This window comes from Aptenodytes patagonicus, chromosome 1 (genome assembly GCF_965638725.1).
Source record: "Aptenodytes patagonicus chromosome 1, bAptPat1.pri.cur, whole genome shotgun sequence".
NCBI classification, from domain to species: Eukaryota; Metazoa; Chordata; class Aves; order Sphenisciformes; family Spheniscidae; genus Aptenodytes; species Aptenodytes patagonicus.
In genome coordinates, this window is record NC_134949.1 from 69,640,468 (window position 1) to 69,665,001 (window position 24,534).

A 24,534-nucleotide genomic window follows, 5' to 3' on the forward strand; every position below is an offset into this window, starting at 1 on the left:
TAAATACCTCTTTCTATGGAGGATAACTGGAAGTTACATCACACCAAGGTAAGCAGAAGTAAAATAAATTAGCCATAGACATCTAGTCAATTAAAGAAGTTGCTGTCACAGCTAAACCGAGTAAAAGGTAGGTCAAGAAAAGTTTAGACAGAGTAAGCCTGACAAGCCTTGGTCTTAAGGCTTTGTGGCTCAACATGGAGGTTATGGCCTGCTGCTAGCACTGGTAGTGCTGTATTACCGGGCTGCATGGTTATGATTCCCCCTGTTCAATGTCTGCAAATAGCTGCCTGTCACTCATGAGGCTGGGAAGGGTATTGCAAGCCCTCCCATGACTTAAGGCTCCTGAGCAGGACCAAGCAAAGGATCCTGGAGGCATTCTCTCTTTCCTATCTTCTCTTGCCTTGTGGTGACCTGTGTAGGTTTGAGGGTAGCCAGTAGTGCTTTATCGTGTTACACTAAGTAATGATGGCTATATAAGTGCTTCACATAGAATCATAGAATCATTGAGGTTGGAAAAGACCTCTAAGATCGAGTCCAACCGTCAACCCAACACCACCATGTCCACTAAACCATGTCCCTAAGTGCCTCATCTACTCGTCTTTTAAATACTTCCAGGGATGGGGACTCCACCACTTCCCTGGGCAGCCTGGTCCAATGTTTCACCACTCTTTCAGTAAAGAAATTTTTCCTTACATCCAATCTAAACCTCCCCTGGCACAACTTGAGGCCATTTCCTCTCGTCCTATCGCTTGTTACTTGGGAGAAGAGACCAACACCCACCTCGCTACAACCTCCTTTCAGGTAGTTGTAGAGAGTGATGAGGTCTCCCCTCAGCCTCCTTTTCTCCAGGCTAAACAACCCCAGTTCCCTCAGCCGCTCCTCATAAGACTTGTTCTCCAGACCCTTCACCAGCCTCGTTGCCCTTCTCTGCACACGCTCCAGCACCTCAACGTCCTTCTTGTAGTGAGGGGCCCAAAACTGAACACGGTATTTGAGGTGCGGCCTCACCAGTGCCGAGTACAGGGGCACGATCACTTCCCTACTCCTGCTGGCCACACTATTTCTGATACAGGCCAGGATGCCATTGGCCTTCTTGGCCGCCTGGGCACAATGCCGGCTCGGGTTCAGCCGGCTGTCGACCAGCACCCCCAGGTCCTTCTCTGCTGGGCAGCTTTCCAGCCACTCTTCCCCAAGCCTGTAACGCTGCATGGGGTTGTTGTGGCCGAAGTGCAGGACCCGGCACTTGGCCTTGTTGAACCTCATACAATTGGCCTGGGCCCATCGATCCAGCCTGTCCAGGTCCCTCTGCAGAGCCTTCCTACCCTCGAGCAGGTCAACGCTCCCGCCCAACTTGGTGTCGTCTGCAAACTTACTGAGGGTGCACTCGATCCCCTCATCCAGATCATCGATAAAGACATTGAACAAGACCGGCCCCAGTACTGAGCCCTGGGGAACACCGCTCGTGACCGGCCGCCAACTGGATTTGACTCCATTCACCACAACTCTCTGGGCCCGGCCGTCCAGCCAGTTTTTGACCCAGCGCAGAGTCCACCTGTCTAAGCCATGAGCCGCCAGCTTCTCTAAGAGAATGCTGTGGGAGATGGTGTCAAAGGCCTTACTGAAGTCCAGGTAGACCACATCCACAGCCTTTCCCTCATCCACTAAGTGGGTCACCTGGCCGTAGAAGGAGATCAGGTTGGTCAGGCAGGACCTGCCTTTCATGAATCCGTGCTGGCTAGGCCGGATCCCCTGGTTGTCCCGCTCATGCCTTGCGAGCGCCTTCAAGATGAACCGCTCCATAATCTTCCCCGGCACCGAGGTCAGGCTGACAGGCCTGTAGTTCCCCGGATCCTCCTTCCGGCCCTTCTTGTAGATGGGCGTCACATTGGCAAGCCTCCAGTCGTCCGGGACCTCCCCCGTTAACCAGGACTGCTGATAAATGATGGAAAGCGGCTTGGCGAGCACCTCCGCCAGCTCCCTCAGCACTCGGGTGGATCCCATCCGGCCCCATAGACTTGTGAGCATCCAGGTGGCGTAGCAGGTCGTTGACTGCTTCCTCTTGGATTATGGGGGGTTTATCCTGCTCGCCGTCCCTGTCTTCCAGCTCGGGGGGCCGAGTACCCTGAGGATAACTGGTCTGCCTGTTAAAGACTGAGGCAAAGAAGGCATTGAGTACCTCAGCCTTCTCCTCATCCTCGGTGACAATGTTCCCCCCCGCATCCAATAAAGGATGGAGATTCTCCTTGGCTCTCTTCTTGTCATTAGTATATTTGTAAAAACTTTTTCTGTTGTCTTTAACGACAGCGGCCAGATTGCGTTCTAGCTGGGCTTTTGCCTTTCTCATTTCCTCTCTGCATGACCTAACGAGATCCCTGTACTCTTCTTGAGTCGCCTGCCCCTTCTTCCACAAGCGGTAAACTCTCCTTTTTTTCCTGAGTCCCAGCAAGAGCTCCCCGTTCAGCCAGGCCGGTCGTCTTCCCCGCCCATTCTTCTTACGGTGTACAGGGACAGCCTGCTCCTGCGCCTTTAAGACTTCCTTCTTGAAGAACATCCAGCCTTCCTGGACCCCTTTGCCCTTCAGGACCGTCTCCCAAGGGACTCTCTCAACCAGCGTCCTGAACAGGCCAAAGTCTGCCCTCCGGAAGTCCATGGTTGCAGTTTTGCTGCCCCCCCTCCTTACTTCACCAAGAAGCGAGAATTCTATAATTTCATGGTCACTAAGCCCAAGACGGCCTCCGACCACCACATCTCCCACCAGTCCTTCTCTGTTTGTAAACAGCAGGTCGAGCGAGGCACCTCCCCTGGTAGGCTCAGTTACCAGCTGTGTCAGGAAGTTGTCTTCCACACACTCCAGGAACCTCCTAGACTGCTTCCTCTCTGCCGTGTTGTATTTCCAGCAGACGTCCGGGAAGTTGAAGTCCCCCACGAGAACAAGGGCTAGCAATTGAGAGACTTCTGCCAGCCGCTTATAGAACGCTTCATCCGCCCCTTCATCCTGGTTGGGTGGTCTATAACAGACTCCCAGCAGGATATCTGCCTCGTTGGCCTTCCCCCTCATCCTTACCCATAGACACTCAACCGTATCATCATCACAATTGTTGAGCTCTATACAATCGAAACACTCCCTAACACACAGGGCCACCCCACCGCCTCTCCTTCCTCGCCTGTCCCTTCTGAAGAGTCTATAGCCATCCATTGCAGCACTCCAGTCATGAGAATCACCCCACCATGTTTCTGTGATGGCGACTAAGTCATATCTCTCCCGCTGCACAATGGCTTCCAGCTCCTCCTGCTTGCCGCCCATGCTGCGTGCATTGGTGTATATGCACTTGAGCTGGGCTATCGATTTCGCCCCCGGCATCGGCACGCCACCCCTAGGCTCATCTCTAGTGAGCCTGGTTTTATCCCCTTCCCCCTTAATAGTCTTGTGTTTTCTTTTATGAATTTTATAACTACAGTAAATGCTGTATTCTATGCATAATAAAGGCAACCTGGATGTCTAACTCCCAACTCTGTTTTATGTGAAATTACGGTTTTATTTCTGTTTTGTAATAAGCCATCTCCCCCCCCCCCCGCCCCGGCTATCTGAATGCATTGATAAGTGATACTAAATCATGCAAAACATCTAATGTGTGTATTCCCAAAATGCTTCCTGGTTACTTGAAAATTAACTTGGAGCATGTTTATGGTCTTAAACTGTTTCAAACTTAAAATTTACACTAGCATAAGCTGTGCTGATTAGACTGCAGGCTGCAGCTATACTAGCAGGGAACACAGTTTAACTAGCAAAAATGGTGATGTCAGGATGGTAAAACAAACCACAGCAAGATGACGGTTTGTGTGAGTGTCTTGGTTTAGGTCCTGTAGACGTGTTTTGAGATTAAGCTATACAACTTATAATCACAATTTTTGCTAGTGGAACTGTGTTTCCTGCTAGTGTAGCTGCAGCCTGCAGTCTAATCAGCACAGGTATGCTAGTGTAAAATTTACAAATTATTCTCTGGCTATTGCATTAAGGAAGTTAAGATACATAGTTAATAAGTAGCTTTACCTGGTCTTGTCTAGAACTTCAGCCATTTGACTAAATCTGCTTCTGACTGACATAAATTAGGTGCAGTGTTGTTACAGTACATCTGTCTCTTTTGCTTGAGTTCTGGTGGTTAAGAAAGTATCTGAAAAAGATGCTGTACTGCTTTTTTGATCTTAGACTGATACAATGCTGTGGGTGGGGATATTGGTTATTCTACATTGTTCTTGTAACACTTTTGCTACAAAAAAGTAGCAAATTTTTAGAGTTGTCTGACTTGTGGCAAGACAACATTATGGTTTTTGAGGAGAGGACTATATGCTGTTTTCAACTGAAGAAATACCATTGTTGACCATAAGTAAAAGAGTAAGTTTTCTTTGTTCTTATTTTTTACAAACACGAGAATGCAAACATATTTTGTAGACCAAACCTGTCAGCCACAAAATAAAACACTGATAAGCAAGCTCACAACATCATGAATAAAGCTTATCAAGATTATTGGCAAAACTAGACTAGGTGCTTCCAAAAACTGGGAAGAGTGTGATGGTCAGCTTTTTGCAACCAAGCTTCTGAGATCCTGACCGCTGTATTAAAATCAGTAATCTTGGTAAGTTGTCTGGTTTGCTGTGCCAGGTGTGGCTTGCAGCTGGTCAACAGGTCATAATAAAGGCTGTGGTATATACATATATGACAATTAAAGGCTTGGGCCAACAGATAACTGTTAGTCCTTAATAGATTAGGAAAATACTGCCTATAAAATACATAAAGAATTAAAATCTTGGGTCTGTGGTCCTACCCTTTTCTGTCATGTTGTCCATGCTGCTTCTCTGACAGTGTATTGAGACAATTCAGTTGGCTAGTTTGATAGAAAAAGATTATCTCATTCTCCTCCCTGGGTTAACATCTTTCCAGACTGCCACCTGGAACGGGTTGTGACAAACATCAGAGTGCCTTTGGGGGGGCAGCGATGAGAAGCAGAGCCATTTGATGCCCACCCAGGGAAGAGTGGGACTGCCCCCTCTTGGTGCCAGCCCTTGAACCTGCACAGTGGTGGCATCCAAGCAACCCAGTAAGACTCACTGAAGGCAACTGTCTTAAATGCTTTCCTGCGTGAAATTTGCAGCCTAAACCGTGTGTATTCTTCTTTGGTTTTAAAAGCAAGGTGGTAGTGTTTGGTTTTGTACAGTTGCTCCAGGCATTGAAGCATTTTCTTGAGTTGTAAAAGATCTCACTTCAGTTTCTAGAGAGATTCAAACCCACACTTCCTAGGAGGAGAGTGTTGTACCTGCCAGGGTAGAGGGATGTTTGCTGTCTGGATTGCTGCTGTTGATCTTGGTGCCATTTACATTCTCATGCAAAGATCCTCTGGGTAGAGGGGTTAAATGAATGTAACTTCAGTTTAGTAGTGTCCTTGAGGCAGTAGTTAAAAGGATGTATTCTAAATTTTCACTTAAGAGGAAAGTAATGTCTAACTTCAGTCTTTCACTTGTAGATAGTCTGTGATCCAAAGTGTTACTAACAAAAACCAACTGCATCTTTTTGTTGTTGGCAACCGTGAAGTAAGTTGGTGTGAGTTAGTAACGTGCCATAGAAATAAAATCATAAAAGGGCACAAAGATGGAATGTTTCTCACTTGGAGAAACTGAGCCATTTAATGAAAAAAATTAACCAAAAGCCAAGTTTTCCAGGTCTGGGCTGTGGATTTTTGTGGAACGCAATGTGAAAAGAACTTGAACTTCTGTTCCTCGTTTTGTACTGCTTTTGTGGCAATTCTCTTGGTTTTGGTTTATTGAAGAGTAAAACTAATTTACAGCTGTCATCCGGTCTGTAACAACCGGACATTGTGCACTGGGGGTGGGCCAACCTCTGACATAATGCTTAACCCAGTTACAAAACTGGGGTCCAATTTGCAGTACAAATTGGACAAATGTTGTAACAATGTAATGGGATCCTCTGAAATGGAAGCATTTCGTTAATGTAGGCATGCTGCTGGCTTGTTCCCTTTCTTTGGATCCAAATGCATCAGAATGTGCTTGATTGTTTGCCTCTGCACCCTGCTGTGAAATAGCTTAGGCTGAAGTGTCCAGTGACAGTTTACAAGTTACAAAGACAGCTTTTTGGCCACTGACCCTCCGCGGGAGTCTAATCTTTGTTTTGTAGATGTCCCTTTATCTAGGGAAATTACATCTAAGAGAAGAGGTGCTGGATTGCTTCCTCATTGTTCCTCATTGTTAAAGATGACCTCCAAAGAATTTTTACAGCCTGATTCATACTTTTCCTTTAGGGTACACTGAGAAAACAAGGTTTTCTGTGATTTTCCTCCTTCCCCTGTTCATACATACCCTTGTTTGCTTTGGTTTTGACTGTAGTTTTGGAGAATATTTGGAATGTTGCTGTGGATGTTTAACTCCTTAATTGTAAAAGACAGCTCAATCATTGAGAGAGAAAAAAAAAAAAAAAAATCCCTCTTGAATCTTTCAGTATTACTATTTTGTTAACTTTTTAGCTGTGGCCTTCCAACTTAGGGGCAATTCACAAATCTACTTAAAATGTATGGGTTTCTTATCTCTTCTGCTTTGCTTTATGCATAACGAAAAAAGCAGCCAACCAATGGATACCCCATATAGTTAATAAGTGACCCAGCATGGGTTAGCTAGGCCACATGTATGGATGACACTCAACAGCAGTCTTAACTCATGTGACACAGCGTTGTCTGACTTCCTCCTCCTCTTTCCCAAACTGCATATGCCTGCCTTGCGTTGGCACTGGTGGTTGCCTGATTTCCCCGGTAAATGGACCAGGGTGCCACATAGGCAGAAAGTCAAAGAAGACTGCCTCCCCCCAAAAAAAAACCCCAAAGCACAAAACCCAACACCTTGCCAACAGCTTACTGTTGAAGAACTCAACTGATCATCAGTACTGGTGCTAGGGAGTAAGGGAACCAGATGGGCGATAGGATGATGCCAGTGTCACCTGAGAATAATTGAAGCTTTTGTGTGATGTTACTGAATAATGTTGGTGTTACTATACCATTTCGGAGGGACTACTTGTGACAGAACCTCCCTGCCAGAAGATAGTAGTAGAAATACGATGTGCCAAGAAAGCTACATTTTGTTTAGTATATCTTATTTCAGTCAAGGTAGCCAGAATCAACTATTTTATAGGCAAAAAATCCCCTCCATCACCCTATATAAGCTGTGTTCTTAGCATGAACAATCTGCCCATGGATTGTACTGGGCGTGCTTTGCCATTTGTACCTGTACTAACAGTTCTGGAAATGGAGTTGTGCCTATTTTGTTACTAAGGCCTAGTCTAAGCAACTTTGGGTTTGGTAAAGTTATTCAACCCATAGGTGATTTACTGTTCAGTTAGCTTTGTCATTCTACTGGCATGGATGTAGCTAGCCAACTAGTGATGCTGTTGTAGCTGTGATGGTACATGGACGCAGGCAAGGCAAAGTTTGTAGATTGAGACAGTATCTCTTACAAGACTTTTCAGGCACTCAAACCCTTTATTAAACATTAACGAATGTTCTGAGAAGCGAAGAAGCGATATAGCCTGAAATTTTCATGATGACCTTTTGTTCTTTTGATAACTAAGCTCTGTTAGGGAGAATGAGCTACTTTATGAAGATTCGTCCAGTGTGTATACATTGCTTATGCTAGTTTAATGGATGCTTTGAAGAGGATTAGCAAGGAAAGAGCATACAGTGGATGCCATTGCTTTCCTGAACAGGTAAGTTTGTATCGGAAAGGCTGTTGGATCCATGAGAGGGGAATGGAGGGGGATGCAATTTTCATTCTTCTTCCAAATACCAGCTACAGGCAGAATGAAATACCTTTGGAGGGATCATTCTTGTGCTGCTTATAGGAGGAACATACTGAGAAGAGTTGAATGCTGGAGAGATTGCTTTGCTTATGGGTAGTGGGAGGTAGTCTGACTGTCTGGGACTGTGTTTGATCCTAAAAAGGGAGTGTCAGATCTCTTCAATTTAACTACAAACACTACCCTTAGTGTTCTTTCTTTGTTTTGCTACCATGTGGCATTGTTTAGCTTAGGTAGAAAACCAGTCCTTGTGCCAGGTGAATTCTGGGAGGTTAGAAGGGCTGTATCACTTAGCCAGGGGAATATTCAGGAAGATTGTACAAAGAATAGTAGCATCATCCTGTGGTGCTTAAGTTTGCGTAACTACTCTTTCCTTGTCAACTTGAGGAGTGAAGCAGTGTCCTAAATATGCTGTAATTGTGGATGTTGACTCCTCTGACATTGCACAATTGCAGTGAACTGCTGAAATAGTATTGCCTTCTGATTCTGTTTTGAGAAAGATGACGGGTGTCTGTCCACAGCCTGAAACTGGCACTGACTCTCCTCGCTGTGGGGTTGACTTCTTCTGAACTGTGGTGGAGTGAGCAGCTGGGAGTGATGACCACTTAGGCTATTGTAGGTTGTGTAGTGGCAGCAACATATTAAGTCAACTAGTGGCGTGCTACATTTTGTGTTTATAGGCTGTGTTTAGAACTATGATAGCATTAAACTGGTAAGTCCTTTCTAAAAGCTGACTTGGCCTTTAGAAGTTTTCTATATTAAAAAAAAAACAAACCACCACCCAAACTCTGTAGATGCTTTTCTTAGCTGATTTTAAACACAGCAGGAACTCACTGATTGATCTAGATGCTGATATTATGCTTATTACATATGCAGTCATTAAGTAGATTAAGTTGTACATGGTAACTTCCTCTTTAAATGGAAGGTAATTTTAATGAAAGCTTTTAGTTTGTTGCATGCTACCAAAAAGTTAAAGGACTTACATACAAGATTTATAATCTCAGTGAAACACAAAACAATCTCTTCCAAGACCTTAAGTGTTCTATAGCTTTCCATTTTCTAGTTTTTGTTTTCATGAACTTAGAGACAGAATGGGGCAATAAGTCTCTTCACAATGTTTCAACCATCGTCTTCTGGCTAGATGCTACTGACCATACTTAGACTTCCTATTTTCTTAGGAAAAGGTTATCCTAGTCATTCAAACCTTTCACTGAACTGTGGAGTCATAGAAACTTTATCATAGAAGTGAAAGACCATCTGTGCCTTTCCTCTTCATAACCTCAGACTGCTTTCTTTCACTTGTGAACAAATGGTTCTGGCTATTTGCACTTTTCTGTTGGCAACTCCATGTTGCATTCAGGCATGTGTTTTTGGCTTTTGTAGTACATTTTTAAAAAGGACTAAAAACCAGTAGTGATGCTTATGGACTATCTTTTGGCTTGCTTACCTTTGCATGCTCAGTAAGGGCAAGCATATTTAGCACTAAGAGGATCCTGCATGAAGGACAACATGGAAACATCTTAGTTCATTGAGCAATTCCACTGTAATTTCAAGAAACAACGACTTCTATTTATGCAGGGCTCTACAGTTCAACTCTACCGCTGAATGCAAATCTCCCTTGCTGGAGGTGAAATGCATCTTTTATTTTTAACCTTAGTGATTGCTTGGCAGCGAGTGCTAGTGAAGTAAATCTCCAAGGCCTGATTTAAGAAGTCTCTTGGCATTCTTGTGTCTTCTTGTAGTAGAACAACCTTTTGCAAGCATCTTGGCCAAATGTGGTTAAGCCTGTTGTGTTGGTTGTTACTGTGTCTCTGAGCATCGCTCCCACAATGTCATAGAGGTGATGCAAGGACATGCTCTTAAGCAATATAGCAAGTAATGCAGCACACAATGGCAATTCTATTGCTTAAAGCTGGTAGAAGGAAAAACTAGTAAAACTCGCTGGTTAAATGTCTAATGCAAATTGAACAATCCATGAAATTAACTATGGTTGTTTCAACTACCTACCTGTTTGAAATGTGTGGAATATCAGGTACGGGTGTGTGTGTGTTTGTAACTGTTGTTTACAAACAGCTGCTCTGCTTACTTGCCTTTTTTTGGTTTTAGCTACAGCTTCAAATTGGTACAGCGTACTGTACTGCAATTAGTCTCTTAAGTTGCCTTTTAAATTAAGACACCTGATAAGTTACATTTCAAACTGTAGTTCTTGTTGCATACTCTTTTCTTTCTTCCCTAGATCAGTTTTGCCAAACGGAAATGTGATGATGTCTTAATGTTTCTTGCATAAAAATAGAATTGTAAATTGGCTGCTTGGAATATGACAAAAACAGTCAAGATTTCAATTGTTCTGTGGCTTTCTAAATGCTTGTTCTTGGTCTCAAAATCCACTTGCTCAACTTCTTCATTGGGCTTCCTGTGTAATGTTGTTAAACCTTGGCTTAATTCTCATGGGTGATAGTCCTGTGCTGTGGCTCTTGTGTTTACCAAGTAAACAGCTGTGGCCATTTTAGATGTTACTTCTCAGACAGAGGTTACTGACCCTGTAGTGGAGTTAGCAGGAAGGTGGGCATACCATCTGCTCTGCTGTCATGTTGCAAACTTACCTTCTTGGGTGATTAAAGCAGTGTGCCATACTGAACTCGGACAACTGTGGTATTGTGTAGTTCTGCAAAGTCTGTAACCTGCTCATTAGCAGCTCCCTCCTCTGGGGATTGCCAGGCAGCTGAGGGGATATAATACTACAAACTGCTGCAGCAAAATTAACTATAGTACATTTGTCAGAGCTAAGAATTATCTTCCAGTGATAATATGTAAATGAGATTAGTCCCTGAAAGGAAGTAGTACATTATTTATTGGCTTTTTGGAGGTGACATTTTATTACAAGACTGCCAATATCAATCCTCCATCTTATATTTTTAATTTGCCCTCCTACATTATGACAAAGTTCAGCATGTTTTATTGGGCACTAAAATTCCAATCTAATTATGCACCCTGGCAAGTTAAAACTTGTTAGATGGGTTATCTTAATGTTACATGTTAGTCACATTTAAGCACTTAGGTGCTACAGTAATAGAATGACTCCAAGTGATTAGTACAAAACGAATAGATTCTCATTCAAAGTGATTCTGAAGCCTCAGATGAACGCTAATTCATTCTGATGGCTTCTGGCACTCTGATTTCAAAGTGCTCTGGCTGTTGTGCCTCCCAAGGCAACCAGTGTCAAACAGGTGTCTTGACTGGCTATTGGAGTGACCACCACACAGTGATGTACAAGATAAATAGGTAACCGATAATACTCTTGGATGAGGGCTCAGATTAACAGGTTACAGATTACCTAAACAGATTATCTAAAATTACATTAGGTAATTTTCTGCAAATTTAATTAATCTTCAGCATCTTGAGTTAAATTTACCCCAAATCCTTTTTGCAGTGTTATAAGTGTAAGATACAGTTACTTTTCTGAATAGAAAGCATGGGTTATGGTTTTCTGGGGGAATTAATCTGTTTCTGATTGCTGTGATGGAATGAATGGTGTTTAAATCTGTCTGGTTGAATTCCTTATACAAGTAAAGGTACAGACCTGTTGCTAGCAGTAATTGTGAACATGTTAATTTAAGCAGGGGAAGCATAATCACTGTGTGTACTACTGCCCTCCTTACAGTCTGTCTAAAGTTAGTTGGTGCTTGAGCTCTGCTTGTTTGCTACTACCTGAGCAGCTGTACCAGTACTTAGTGTCCTAGTTTTGATGAAACCTAGCCCAGATGATTTGAAATGAGCTTTATACCCACAAAAAGCTGATAATTATAGAGTGTCTGTGATAAGTAGTTTATTTGTAAATAGTATTAGCAGCCCAGTGTTTGCAACTTTGTAAAAATAAAAATAATATTTTATAAAAACACCACTGTGCTTTTGTGAATTTACTGTTTTATGGAGCTCGCTTTCTGTCATCTTTCAAAGTTGTATTTAAATTGTGTTTAGGATATGAAAGTATTGGTGGTCACAGGATGAGAATTCATTGTCCAGCACTGTAGAAGTCTATATAACTGATCCTGTGGGAGTTTGGGCACATATAAAAGCAGTTGTCGTAGCTGTTTGGTAGCTTTTAAGCATGCTCTTCTTCCAGCCAACTCTTACACTCTTCTTTTTAACTTCAGTTTAGTTATACAAACTGTTTGTCTTTCAGAGCCAACGCATAATCAGCCAAACCGAACCAAGAGGAAGCAGAATATTTGAGAAGGCTCCCAGCATCTCATGAATGAACTAACGGAACTCGATAATGCTGGTTCTCCAGAGCCAGGTCTACGGCTCAGAAAAGGACACATGTCTGACACTGCAACAACACAGGCAGCCTTTGAAGAGGACAGCTCTGAGCAGAGGCTTCTTTTAGTGGAGCCACCTCTGTCTTCCGACCAGGAAAATGTAAGTTGTATGATTATCTGTTAGGTTTGCTAGGAAAAAATGAGGTTTGGCTTAAGTGCTTCAGTGCTTGAAATAAGTTCCAGAAATGTGAACTGTGAGCCTACAACCTCTTTATGCCTGTTAAATAATTGTAATAAAACCAGGAAGATGCCAGAAATATTCAGTTGAATGTGTGGGAACTTGGGTGACAAGACAGAGCATAAATGTAAGTTTACCAGCTTTGTATTTTTTTATTCCCTCCTCAAAGAAATGGGACTTGTACTGGTTTGTTCTCTGTTGAGAAGCTGCTCATATCAAAAGATTTTTGTTCTGTAACTTCCAATTAATTATAAGTGAAAGGAGAAGATATATTGACTCTTGCTGAATGTAATCTGAACCTTGGCTAATCGCTATTGTCTTAGAGATTAGGACAGAAAAAACTGTTTGCAAGTATTCTTGTTGGAAGAATGGCCATACTGAATTAGACCAAACATCCACAGTGTGCAATATCCTATCTCGGACAGTAGTCAGTAAGAGACTCGTAAGGAAGAGTAGAAGGATGGGGAAGCATGTTGTGTTACTTCCCTAGGACATTCTCCTAGCCTTTAGTAATTGGTGGCTCACAGATTTCCTGAGCCAGTGGCAATGCTTTTGAATTTCTGGTGCATGAGCCTTTGTAAATTCTAGCAGTCACGACATCCTGCGGAAAGGCGTTCCACAGCTTAATTAGGTGTTGTGTGCAGGTAATGTTTCCAAGCATTGGACAAAAGTACCTTCTGGTTAGAGAGTTTCAGAACTGTAATTAATGCTTCTCCTAGGATATATACAGATGGATATCAGCACAGTTAAGGGGAAGAGGCATTCAGCTTAGGCTCACTATTAAATTTATCATGGCTTAATGAGTTTACTGTATCAGCTCAGTTACAGCAACTGTGTGGTTTTAGCCAGCAGCAAAAACATGCTGATGCTACTTAACGTAGCCTTCAATGCAGAAGAGTTGGGCTGTTGCTGTAATTGCATTTGCCACAGATTCTGGCTCTGTGCATGGACCACTTGTCATAGTTCAGCTGACATGAGAACCTGTATTAGGCTATCTTAACTTGATTAGTTTGAGCCCTTACTGAATTTAGTTTCAAGCGTCCTTGTAATGAGAGTCAGAACAGGTATTCATGGCTAATAAGCCAAGCCAATGCCCTGTAAGTTGTACACTGCTAAAACTCCTATAGGACATTCTCAGTATCATGATAACGGGAAATACCCAGTTTCTCTTTCTTTGCATTATGTGGAAGGTCGTAAAGCGTGTGTAAAGGTGCAAAGTGTTAACCAATAGCTGAATTAGCTAAGGTTAGAAAAAAGAAGAGTTGAGTTGTACTAGCAGATGTTTTGAACATACATATGTTTATCTGACAATGTGTTTGGGATCATCTTTTTTGAAGGCTGTTTTCATTCTTGTCTCTGACTTTCCTGGTTGAATAATGCGAGTTACCTGTTGCCTGCAGATGGAGTAGCCCAAAGTAAAAGTCCATAACGGATTATGGCCTATAATTCTTTCTGTACATTTGCTTAGCTAGATAGAAGTTATTTGGTTGAGTCAAAGTGTTTAATTTTAGAATTTTGGAAATAAAATGGTTAAAATACTCTCATTCTCTCTTCTGCTTTTTCAGGCATTCTTAGCATGTTAGTCTTTTTTTTTTTTTTTTTGTTTACTTTCATCCTTATGACAAAAGTATGTGTTTCTTTTGCTTTGGCTCACTACAAATATTTAGCTTTTTTGTATTGGATGTCATCTCTCTTTTCCAGTCTCCTAAAATACTGCCAAAGAAATTTGTTTTTGCCATTTGGGCCTTGCTGTTCTGTCTTGAACTGCATCACTTTCTCTGCCTTATACGGCCTCCTGCTTTTTTGACTTTTTTTTTTCAGCCTAAACTTTTATTCCTGTCTTTTGTGATTCTTGTTTTTTAATACTGTGATATCTTTACATTTTTTTCTTCTTAAAAGGTTGAATAATTGATGCTTCAGATGGAGCATCCCAAAACACTCTGCTGTCAAAAGTACCAATATTAGCTTGCCAACTGGACTTTATTATGTGACATACTGCAGTGTTCTAAATAATCTGGAAAAAACATTACGCTATATATCTTCCTCTGTCTTGTATAAGCCTCAGCACAGCTGTTACTCAGATGCCAGCTAGGATTCACTTTTTTGCTCTCTGTCCATTCTGGCTACGTGCAACTGCCTCAGTAGAGATGACTTATTAGTTCAAAAGCATGATTTTCTTCTGGTTTTGAAAAGACTCTTGTTTAGATAACAGTAATATAAGGTTATTGTTCTTCTGTAGATGGCAATAGTGCTCAGGCACACATAGCCTTATAAAAGGACTCAAGTGGTGCCCGCTACGTTAGTATTCTAATGGCTAAATGCAGCCACGTTGAAGCCGACGGTAACAATCAAGGAATTCCTATGTTGGAGAAGGAAAATGGATGAGAACTATATAGTGTCTTGACGGTAGAACAACCATGGTCATCTAATAGGCTTCTAAATGCTTCTACTTATGACAAGCTAATCGTATCGACTTTCTTGAATATCATAATATAGATGTGCTCTAATAGATGCGATACTTCCCCAAAACTCCTGGGCTTAAGACTTGAGGTATTAGTGTAAATGTGTGTGTTATTGCATTGTTTACTTTTCCAGTTGCCTCCTATTACCCTATTTATATCATTGCAGCTCCTTTATTTGTATAAAATCTGCCCCAAACTCTCCTATACAAGATTTTTTTCCCTCTGCCTATTTGTGTATCCACTTTCTGCTCTACTTGTAGGAGGAAGCAGTCTGAGCTCTCAAGAGGCAGTAGTTGCTTTTGATGAATTATTTTAATAGTCTTTTCTAAGGAGGTGTGTGGAAGCATACCACTGTATTGTTCAGAATTATTTCCCATCTCCCCCACAGCTTGCATTGTATACTATCTATTTCTAATTTTGATGGGCCAAAATATTGGTCCTCTTAAGAAATAAAGCATCTTCATGGAAAAAAAAAATGGAGGTGGTATTAAGAAATCAAATTTAGTCCTGAAAGTTTTTTGAGGCCTTTGTCCATGGCACCGGTAACCTACCTGGGTGGTTGCATAGCTGTGAACTAAAACTTACATTAAAGATCCTACTTTCTGTAAATTGTGGCATGCACTGAATACATGTAGCAAAGATTTACTAGCTATATTGAGCATGCTTATCCAAAATAATAAAACAGCTGCGTCCTTCTGCCAGTGCTGTTAATCTGCCAGTTTTATAATGATGCTTACAAGAAGATAAGGATCATATGAAATCAATATCCTTTTACACCTGAACCTCTTAGTCTGTATTTTATGCCGTAACTCTGTGTTCTCTGCTAGAGTGCATATATGTTCATAGATTATCCTTTCTTCCAAGTATCTGTTCCAAAGAAGAGATACATGTCTTGCTATCTTGTTTAAACATGCAATGTTTAGTGGCAGATGAGTGGTGTACCTTCTGTGACTTTGAGAAATAGTGACCATTTATCTGAATGTTAAGGATTTGGTGGTGAGAAAAGGATCAGGCGAGCTGCGTAAGTCTTCTCTTTCTTTCAGTAGTTTAAACTTTTTTTTCCTTTCTCTAGTTTACATTTGCTGGGTATGTGCTGATAAGGCATTTTTCAGCAGGTGCTTCCCTCCTGTAGCATGCTGGATTGTCCAGCCTCTGGGACATGATCTTTTCTCCTCTCCCAGTGTTTCTGTGTCTCATCTGCCTTTGTAATTCCAGCAGTGGTAGTTCCTAAAGAAATCTCCCTTACTGTGGCTTTGTTAAGCTGATACAATCATATGCATGTGACTTCTTATAACCTGATGAATGGGCTCTTTATGCAGCCCTAAAAACCTGTGCTTGACTCTTTCCTTTTATGCTTTAACCTGTCAGTGACAGGAGGTAAACAAAAGAACCATTTTCTTTGCCTTTATTCCAATCACCAGGCTTTAGTGTTCCTGAATGATGATTCCTTTCATGCAGTTGAGCTGTTGTGCAGTTGTCCTGTGTGGCACAGAAATGCACCCATGAAGTGGAGACCTGTTGCTCTGAAGTGTTTGATAACCTACAGTAAGGGTTTGGGAGGAGGTATGCGTAGCCCTCAAGTCATCTGAATGGACAAATGAAGTTTGGGCAAATACTCATTTGGATTGCTTCTTAGGGAGCATGGGTTTTGACTTCAAGTGGAACTTACTTGACCTCTGACAAATTTCATGGTACCTGTGTGTAGCTAAAAGAGTCTTTCTAGAGCATAAGTACCAAAGAGACTTGAAGGAGGGAGACAAAAGGATGTAACAGTTTTTCAGGTGCAAAAGAAAAGTTTTAGAATATTTGGAAGGTGAGCAAATGACTCAAGGCTTTTAACTTGAATTATAGAACTTGCTCAAAGCCTTTTCTGTTACAGAAGTGTGTGTACATATTACCTACAAAAATAGTTTCGGTATTGACAGAAGGGTGCATGTAAACTCATGGAATTGTCAACTTGTCTTTGTGGTGCATGCTATCTGAGTGAAGAAGACTTAGGTGAAGTCTTGAAGGCCAAAGGTAGACATTTGAGCCTTAAGAATAGTCTTTCTGGAGCTGTATTTGTAAATTCTGATTGCCTTAATTTTTTTTTTCCTTTATAGATTTACTTGCCAATTTCTTGCTCAGTTTGAAACCATTTACCTTTATTTTCAATCTAGCATTTTACTATCGGTACTTGGAGTTATGATTAAAAACTTGGCATCCGCTTCTGTATTTGCCTTCTTCCTGCATTGCATTACAGGTTTTGTTGGTAGAGGTTGTCTTCTGAGTGTGTAGGGGAGAGGCCTGGCATAACAGAATTTGAGGTCCCACCAAAACAGTTTGCTTTTGTTTTAAAGCAGATTATGTTGAAAATTTGTTGTTCTGTAGACTTCTTTATCACCTCTCTTTCCTCCATTTCTGCAACTCCTGGGAAAGCATGTTATTTCTTTGAAAGCATGTGAATTGGCATTTTACTTCAGATCAAAAGATCTTTAACATCTGAATTTCTCCTTTACTTGCTGTTCTAAGCACTGGAAGTAATGCATATTTTACTCAAACTGCTAGTCACTGAAGTAAGTGCTTGAATCTAGTATCTTTCTGTATAAATACGACTTTTTTTTTTGTACAGCAAAGCATTTTTGGATACACAGAGCAGAGTGTCTCCAAGTATTCCCACTTAAACAATACAAAGACGTAATACGTCTATGGAGATGGTTTCCAGGCTCCACAGGCTTGAGTTGGTAGGATGCTGATGCGTCCTTCACTGACAGTTGATGTGCCTGGTTTATTAACAGGCTTCTAGAGCTTGAATGTCTGCAGAAAAGACAGAAACTGGTGACCTAGTCAACCACAAGTAGACAGTATTCAGCCCAGAAGGCTGGTAACATGTTGGAAATGGCCATGTCTCTTTGCCTGCCCTGTCTCCCAGAAAACTCTTGTGAATTAATGTGAAAGTTGTAATAGGTTATGGCTTGTTGAGTTGCAGCTGGGTTCAACTGTCTCCTATTAGTCTGGAGGGTGTTAGCTCTTTTGAGAGGGGAAGTGTTGGTACTCTGCTGAGTTTGCTGCCTGCCAGCTGGTTTTGTAACCATTGCTTGCTGTGCTGTGTGTTGAAACTAGGAGAGGGAGGGAGTGGTTTTGTTTATAATTCACTGGCACAACTGTTTCCCTGGACAAGGGTTAGATTCCACAGTTTTTGCCTTTGTTCTCCTGGAGATCCTATCTGCCTGATTTGGGCAGCAATGGGGGACGTGATGGCCTTTCACAGTGATATAAGAGAAAATAGTGTTGTATTGGTGGGTTAACTTGCATCTTTCTCCAACTGTTTTAGATTACTTGACTCTGCTCTTTATGTTAAGTTCAGCAGTATATTTTCAGTCTTTCTCTGTTTATTTTTTTAACAGAGCATTTTTTTCGGTAAAGCCAGCATGCTTGTTTTCTTTTTCTGCTGTCAGGATTAACAATGACAGAGGAGCAGAAAATGGCACATGAGAATCTTCTGTAGTAGAAGCAATTTCTACAGGCTTTTCCCCAAAGTGTACTTACGAGTACATGTGGGCATTGAGGTCTTTGGTCCTTGTCAAGTACAGGGCATTGACAGAAAATCGGTAGTTGCTACTGCTTAGAGATTCAACAAACGCTTTTCATCTGAAGATATTTAACAAGGGAGCTAGTTCTAATAAGGGTGTATTAGCAAGGTTGCTGAAGCCAAAATGTGACTTTCTCCTAAGACTATTTGCTAAACGAGTGTTAAATGTTAGTACTTGTTTTTAATGAGTGCCAGCAAGCAGTCACCCGTGACCAGTTGTATAAAACTGTTTCCAAGTGCTATATTAAATGGAGTGTAGCTTTTATAAGAAGGTGGCCTACAAAGGGAAAATACTAAACTCCAGGAACCTTCAAGTACTTAACATTTTGACCAATAGGCTGAAAGGGTCTTTGGCACAGCACTAATGAAAGACTTTTTTTGGTCCCGTGACAGCAAAAACAGCTTTGCGCACCCTGCTTAGAGGGTGAATGTAGTTAGCCTTTTGGAAACTGTGGTGTGTCTGTTTACAAGCCTGTCAGATTAAGAGAGAATGTAAACTCTAAATGACAAAGCTGTTATTTTAAAATAACTTGGTATGTGCAGAAGTTAGGGGAAGTCAGGGAAAGTTTTAAGGTGCTGTGCTTTTCCAGTTAATTACTTACAATCCAAAGAACATAAGCTGACGAAATTCTGAAAAATGCGCAACAGGCTTTTAGGAGAAATGGCATGGCGCGGCACCACCTATCGCTGCTTTCCTCTTACAAAAGGCCAGTTGATAAAAGGTCAGTTGACAGAATGGGCACAGAGGAGTTGCTGAAAAAAGCAATCTGGCTAGCTGAAAAGGATGTTACAGGACTGCGATTAGAAAAATAGCATTTTTATATTGTAGCCTTGAACGTATCTTGGCCATTATGCTGAATGCTCTCGAGTTACTGAATCTGGCATGCTGCCCCAAGAAACATTAAATGACTTGAATGTCATGTTAAACACTATTAATCATTCATCTGATGAGATCAAGATAAACAAGAGCAAGAACTCCAGTTCATGTCTAGACTTTGTGACTTCAGTTTAATATGGGGGATAACAGTGGTATTGTAAATGCAGCAACATATGTTTTCTAACTTGCATTTTAAGAGGAGAATTGTATATAAGTACTGAGTCATATAATATCCCACGACTCAGTGTTAATCCAGACATTAGCTTTTTCTGAACTATCTTGCCTGTGTTACAATGATGTGTTCATACCGAGGCAGAGTTCTGTCAGGACACAGATCAAGAAGAGACTGGGGGAGCATCTATCAGCAGCTGGAGGAAGCAACAAGAACATTACGCATCATGCTTTGGAAATTCTTGTGATGGTAGCTTTAGGGTGCCGGTGACATCTTGATGGTGAGTTGGCATCACAAACAGTTGAGCTTTGAGACATGGGACTTCATTAACTCCAGAGCTTAGTATTACATAGGTATGTGCATGGTCAGTTAAGCCCCGAGTAACTGAGTGATGACTCTGTCCAAAAGGGAACCCTAACACAGGAGAGTTCTGCCCTTTCTGGGGTTTCGGAGACTGGTATTGCAGTTACTAGTGTTACTGGTTAACGTGTGCACTTCTGGTTCTGCATCAAATACCGTATATGCAACAACCAGCGAAAACTGTCAAATTTCTGAAAGTGCAGTCCTGAAAGCTGCTGGAATTTTTGAGAATACAGCAGCCTATTGAAGTGATCATTAGTTTAACTTGCCTTAATCCATGCCTAGCTAGGTTCTTAGGCTCCTTTCTAACTGATAAACCCTACAAAAAGGGGGACTGGAGGTCATTTGGCATCCAACTGATATGTGTCGAAAAGAAACTTGGCCTTGAACATGATCCACAGAAAGTATTCTGTAGTGGATCTCAGTAAAATGGGAGCTGATGCTCCCTTTGTTTCTGTTGCACTAGCTTGAGCTCCTTAAATCCCTTGGTTACCTGAACCAACTTTATTATCTACTAGGAAGCTCACCTAGCAAAAATGTAATTTCTGCCAGATTAGTATTGGATCAGCTAATCAACCCAAGGATCAGAGGGGTTCCAGAAGCAGTGTAAAGGAAGATGGGGGTGAGGGAGAAGAGGACCACTTTGACAGAGTAAGCTTCTTAAGTGGCTTCATTCAAGTCTGACTTACGTTTCAGTTTGCACGCTCTAATGAACACAGATTGATGACGTTTTCCAGCAGAACTGCAGTCTGGAGTGATGAACAAGAGCTTGCTTGTCACCTGTGCAAGTAGTAGTCATGTGCAAACTTTCAAACTTTCTAGAAATCTTTTAAGCTGACATCAAGAAACTACAGACCTCGAGAAACTACACTTTTACCACTTGAAGTTCAGAGAACACAACTTTCTCGAAAGTAGGAAAAGGGTTTCTGGAATCTTTTTCTACCGTTGTGACTTGACTTCTGACAGGCTTTTCCATAGTAAGTGCATTAATAGTGTGTCTGTTAACAGATTTGAGTGCGATAATATAAAAACTGTTAATCTGTGTGAGAAGGATAAGCTGTTGTAGTAGACGAGAAGTATATTGCATTTACTAGAGCAGGTTTTACTGCAGTTTTGTCTGTAACAGGGTCTTTGGCTATGTGATCTGACTTTTTTGGACTGTTTTCAGGCAACAAATTCTTGTACTAAATGTAAACTTTTTTAAAACTTCTGTGCCATTGCTATAAAAGAGGGAGATTTTAATGTTAAAAAACTTATCTAAAGATGGGCACTGTGCAATTGGGCTCTTAGGTTTCTTGCTCTTGTTTGCTCTAGTGCTCTAAGTCTTGATTTTGGCATTAAACTTTTTCTATCCTTACCAAAGCACGCTCTGAAATTCTTGTTTAGAAGAATGATTTCTACCTCTTTCTTCTACCTTCTTGTCTATCACTGTTATCACAAAAGAATCTGGAAAACTTCCCAAAATAAAGTGAATATGGATAAACCAGTAAAACTGTTTTCTTCTGGTCATTGTCACTTGTCCTTCAGGTTTAATTATTCTCTGGTACCATTATTCAACTCGGGATGCATGTATACTTCTGTTGTATAATTTGCATCTCAGGTGTCTGTACTATGTTTGTCGGTAGCTTTTAAGACTCTACGAATTTGCAAAGGGGATAGGATTGAAATTGGAAGGGTGGTTTGGCATTTCCATAGAAATAAGTGTCCAGACCCTCTAGAGTGTAAGTATACAGAAGCCATGATTTCTGATTTGTATGAAAGACTGATTCTACTCGTTGCTGCATATGTGCAGCAGAAGAATGACAGCTGATGATTGCAACAAGTTTGCTTGTTACAAGTGAATGAGGGTTTTATTTCAAGATACTCTAAAATACTCTGAAGACTTCTCAGAATTATTTAGTCAAAATTTGAGGCTGCTTTTAAAAGAAATGGAGTAAATTAGATGACGTAAAAGAACATTTGAAACATTAGTCGAGTGAAAATCCTTTTGGCCGCTGATCTAGAAAGTACAAAGGCAAAAATTATTCTGGAAGCACGTGGTTCAGCATATACCGTACAGCATTAAAAGTGGGAGTATCAGAGTTTTGTTCTGAGCTCTCATTTCTTGCATGGTCTTAGGCAAGTGAGATTATTTACCTAATGTGTCCCCCATTTTAAAACGTGATTCTGTGGGCAGAACTTAGAAATAGTTGAAAACAGGTTCTAAAGCCTATGCTTGCTTATGTTATGTTCTAGCAGTATTCTTGAATTTCTGATACGATCAGCCAAAGAAGAGAGAGTATGGGAATCCTAAGATACGAAGGAACTTGTCACAGTGGAAATTTTACAACCATATGCTTTCTAAACAGAAAAGTGGGGTGTTTTCTTTTCCTTCAGTCATTGTCTGAAGAATTGAAGGTCAATAGAATTGCTTCAGATTTCCAAATGAAAACTGGCATTGGTGTTGCACTCCAACTATGGATTTCCAGCTTGCAAGAAGCACAATTTACTGTTCTTTCTAATGGCATGTTATGTGAAGGAGTCAAGGGAGGACGGATGTTCCAGAACAGACCTCATTTTGCCTCATTAGCGAGAAAAGGACTAAGAAGCTGAGCATTAGGGTTTTTTTTTTTCTTGAATGCTAATTTTGCAGTTTAATGGCAGGAAGGAGATAGTAAAATCAATTCCATTTTCTGGCAGTAATCTGGACTGTATATATGATATGAATTCTTTTTATCACTAAAAGAAGCTCAATGATTTGTTTATAGGCATGTTGCCAAAATGCAAAGATTTTGGACTAGTTCATAAATAGCTGTGCTCTTCGAGCTTTATAGTCTGTTCAAATTTAAACCTTCCCATCATTCTAGAAATGTGAGTATGTGGAGAGAGGGAAATGAACATTTTTTGGCTTTGAGTCACTGGGCAGACTGCAATGAATACAGGCTTTGATTCTGTAAGGGACCTTTTTTCCTTCAGTCCACCCAGTTTTGTAAATTCAGGATTACTAACTTGTTCACCCCACTCCAGCTGGTCATTGTGTGATGCTGGAGGAGGAAATTCTAGGGTAGCTAAAAGGTATAGCAGTGCTTCTTGTATCGAGTATATTGGAACTTAAACATCAGACTTGGCTTTCTGTAAGGTGTGTTCTTGGAAACTGAAGATATCTTTGATTTGTAAGATTGTGCGGACTATCATGAACGTCTTATCCAGACCCCCATGGCAGGGGGCTTGGACTAGATGATCTTTAAAGGTCCCTTCCAACCCAAACAATTCAATGTTTCTATGACCTTGAGTTAATTATTTATAATATTGAAAACTGAGAATCCTAACCAGAGAGATCCATTAGTAGAAAAAGCCAGTAAAATTGACAGTGTGGGAAATAATGTCAGTGACTGTTGTTGAGTCAGAATGAAATCAAATTTGTTTTTTAATACGCTTTCTGGTCCAACAGGACATGTGCCTATTTTCAAAGGATATTAAACCTATTTACATCTCGGTGTTGCCTGATGCCTTTCTCAATAGAATTAATGGGATAATCTAGGCAGTGAGAGTGTATTTAATACTGTCTTATACTGCTGTAGGATCTGCCTAGAGCTGATCAATGTTTATATCAATCATCTGCTATAAAATATGAAATCATTGCCCAGACTTGCTCAGAGGGGGTGTTGACTGGAATGATAAATGAAGTTGAGTAGACAGTACAAGGGACATGGCTATGTACAAAGATTCATTTAGTTGATCAAGTTGTCCTAGTGTGGACAAATGTGAGATGATACATAAAATGCGAAGGATGTATACTATGTATTATATAGCAGGGATCTGCATTCTGGATAAGCAAAATTGGGTCAAGAGCTATGTGGTGGGGGGACCTCTTCAAAAGATGAGGCTTCAGTGGCCTACTGCAAGCCTCAGGTACAAAAGCAAGTATTAGCATGTCATTTCTCTCTCAAAAAAACAGAAATATTGAAGAATCTAGATAGCTCACTAGTTAATAAGGCCTTACTCTAAGGAGAGAGCTGTAATGTGGGACAAATGCACAGCCAGATTGATCTCTGACTCAAAGTTCAGGACATTAACCTGAACATTACTGATGATAATTCACAGGTAAAGTATGTGAGGTTATATACTAGATTCTCAGTCACTTTGGATGGCATTATTGATAAGTAATCTCGATTTTTAAAGTTGTTAACCTTGATAAGGGAATAGGAGGGAGAAAAAGTGTTGTGGCTCGTAATATGGAGGAGGCCAGTCACCATACAGATTGTGGGGCTTTCTTGGCTTGGTCACAAGGTGCATGGCAGCTTTCTGCATCAAGCCTGAAGGGTACAAAAGGCTCATTCTCTCTTTAGCTTTCTCAGACTTGTTTACCTTGGAAGCTGAAGTGTTGAATGGAGTCTCTGATGGGCCGTGAGCATTGTAATAAGCAAACAGGGATGTAGAACTTTTGTGGCCCCCCTGCTTTTTACCTAAATGGAAAGCTAGAGTGTATCATAATATGTGGTAAGTCAACATAGGGTAGAAAACTACCAAACCTCATTCCTGTAAAGTTATTAGTGATGTGTACCAGCTGAATATCCAGGCTCAGTGTTTTGTTTTGTTTTCATAATTCTCTTGGTATACCTTGGCGATACGACATTTCTCTTTATTTGAATTTTGCTTAAAACTCTGATGTCTGTTACTGCTTTTCTGTGATAACTTGCCTTTGTCTAATTGGCAAACGTTTCATACTAGTTTCTGAAATACCTTGAAATTCAAACAAATTAA

At 41.1% G+C, this 24,534-nt stretch overlaps 1 protein-coding gene across 4 annotated transcripts in view; it reads left to right on the plus strand.

Moving 5' to 3' along the window:
* ADIPOR2 (adiponectin receptor 2) overlaps positions 1–24,534 on the plus strand; it is a 49,009-nt gene that overhangs the window by 13,959 nt on the left and 10,516 nt on the right. For 3 of the 4 annotated variants that reach the window (XM_076341371.1, XM_076341381.1, XM_076341399.1), the window contains exon 2: positions 12,036–12,271. In XM_076341371.1, coding sequence (XP_076197486.1) covers positions 12,104–12,271 — 168 coding nt within the window. In that variant the 5' untranslated portion in view covers positions 12,036–12,103. Of the gene's footprint in view, positions 1–7,676; positions 7,763–12,035; positions 12,272–24,534 lie in introns of those variants that run through there. The other variant, XM_076341390.1, reaches the window with a different exon arrangement.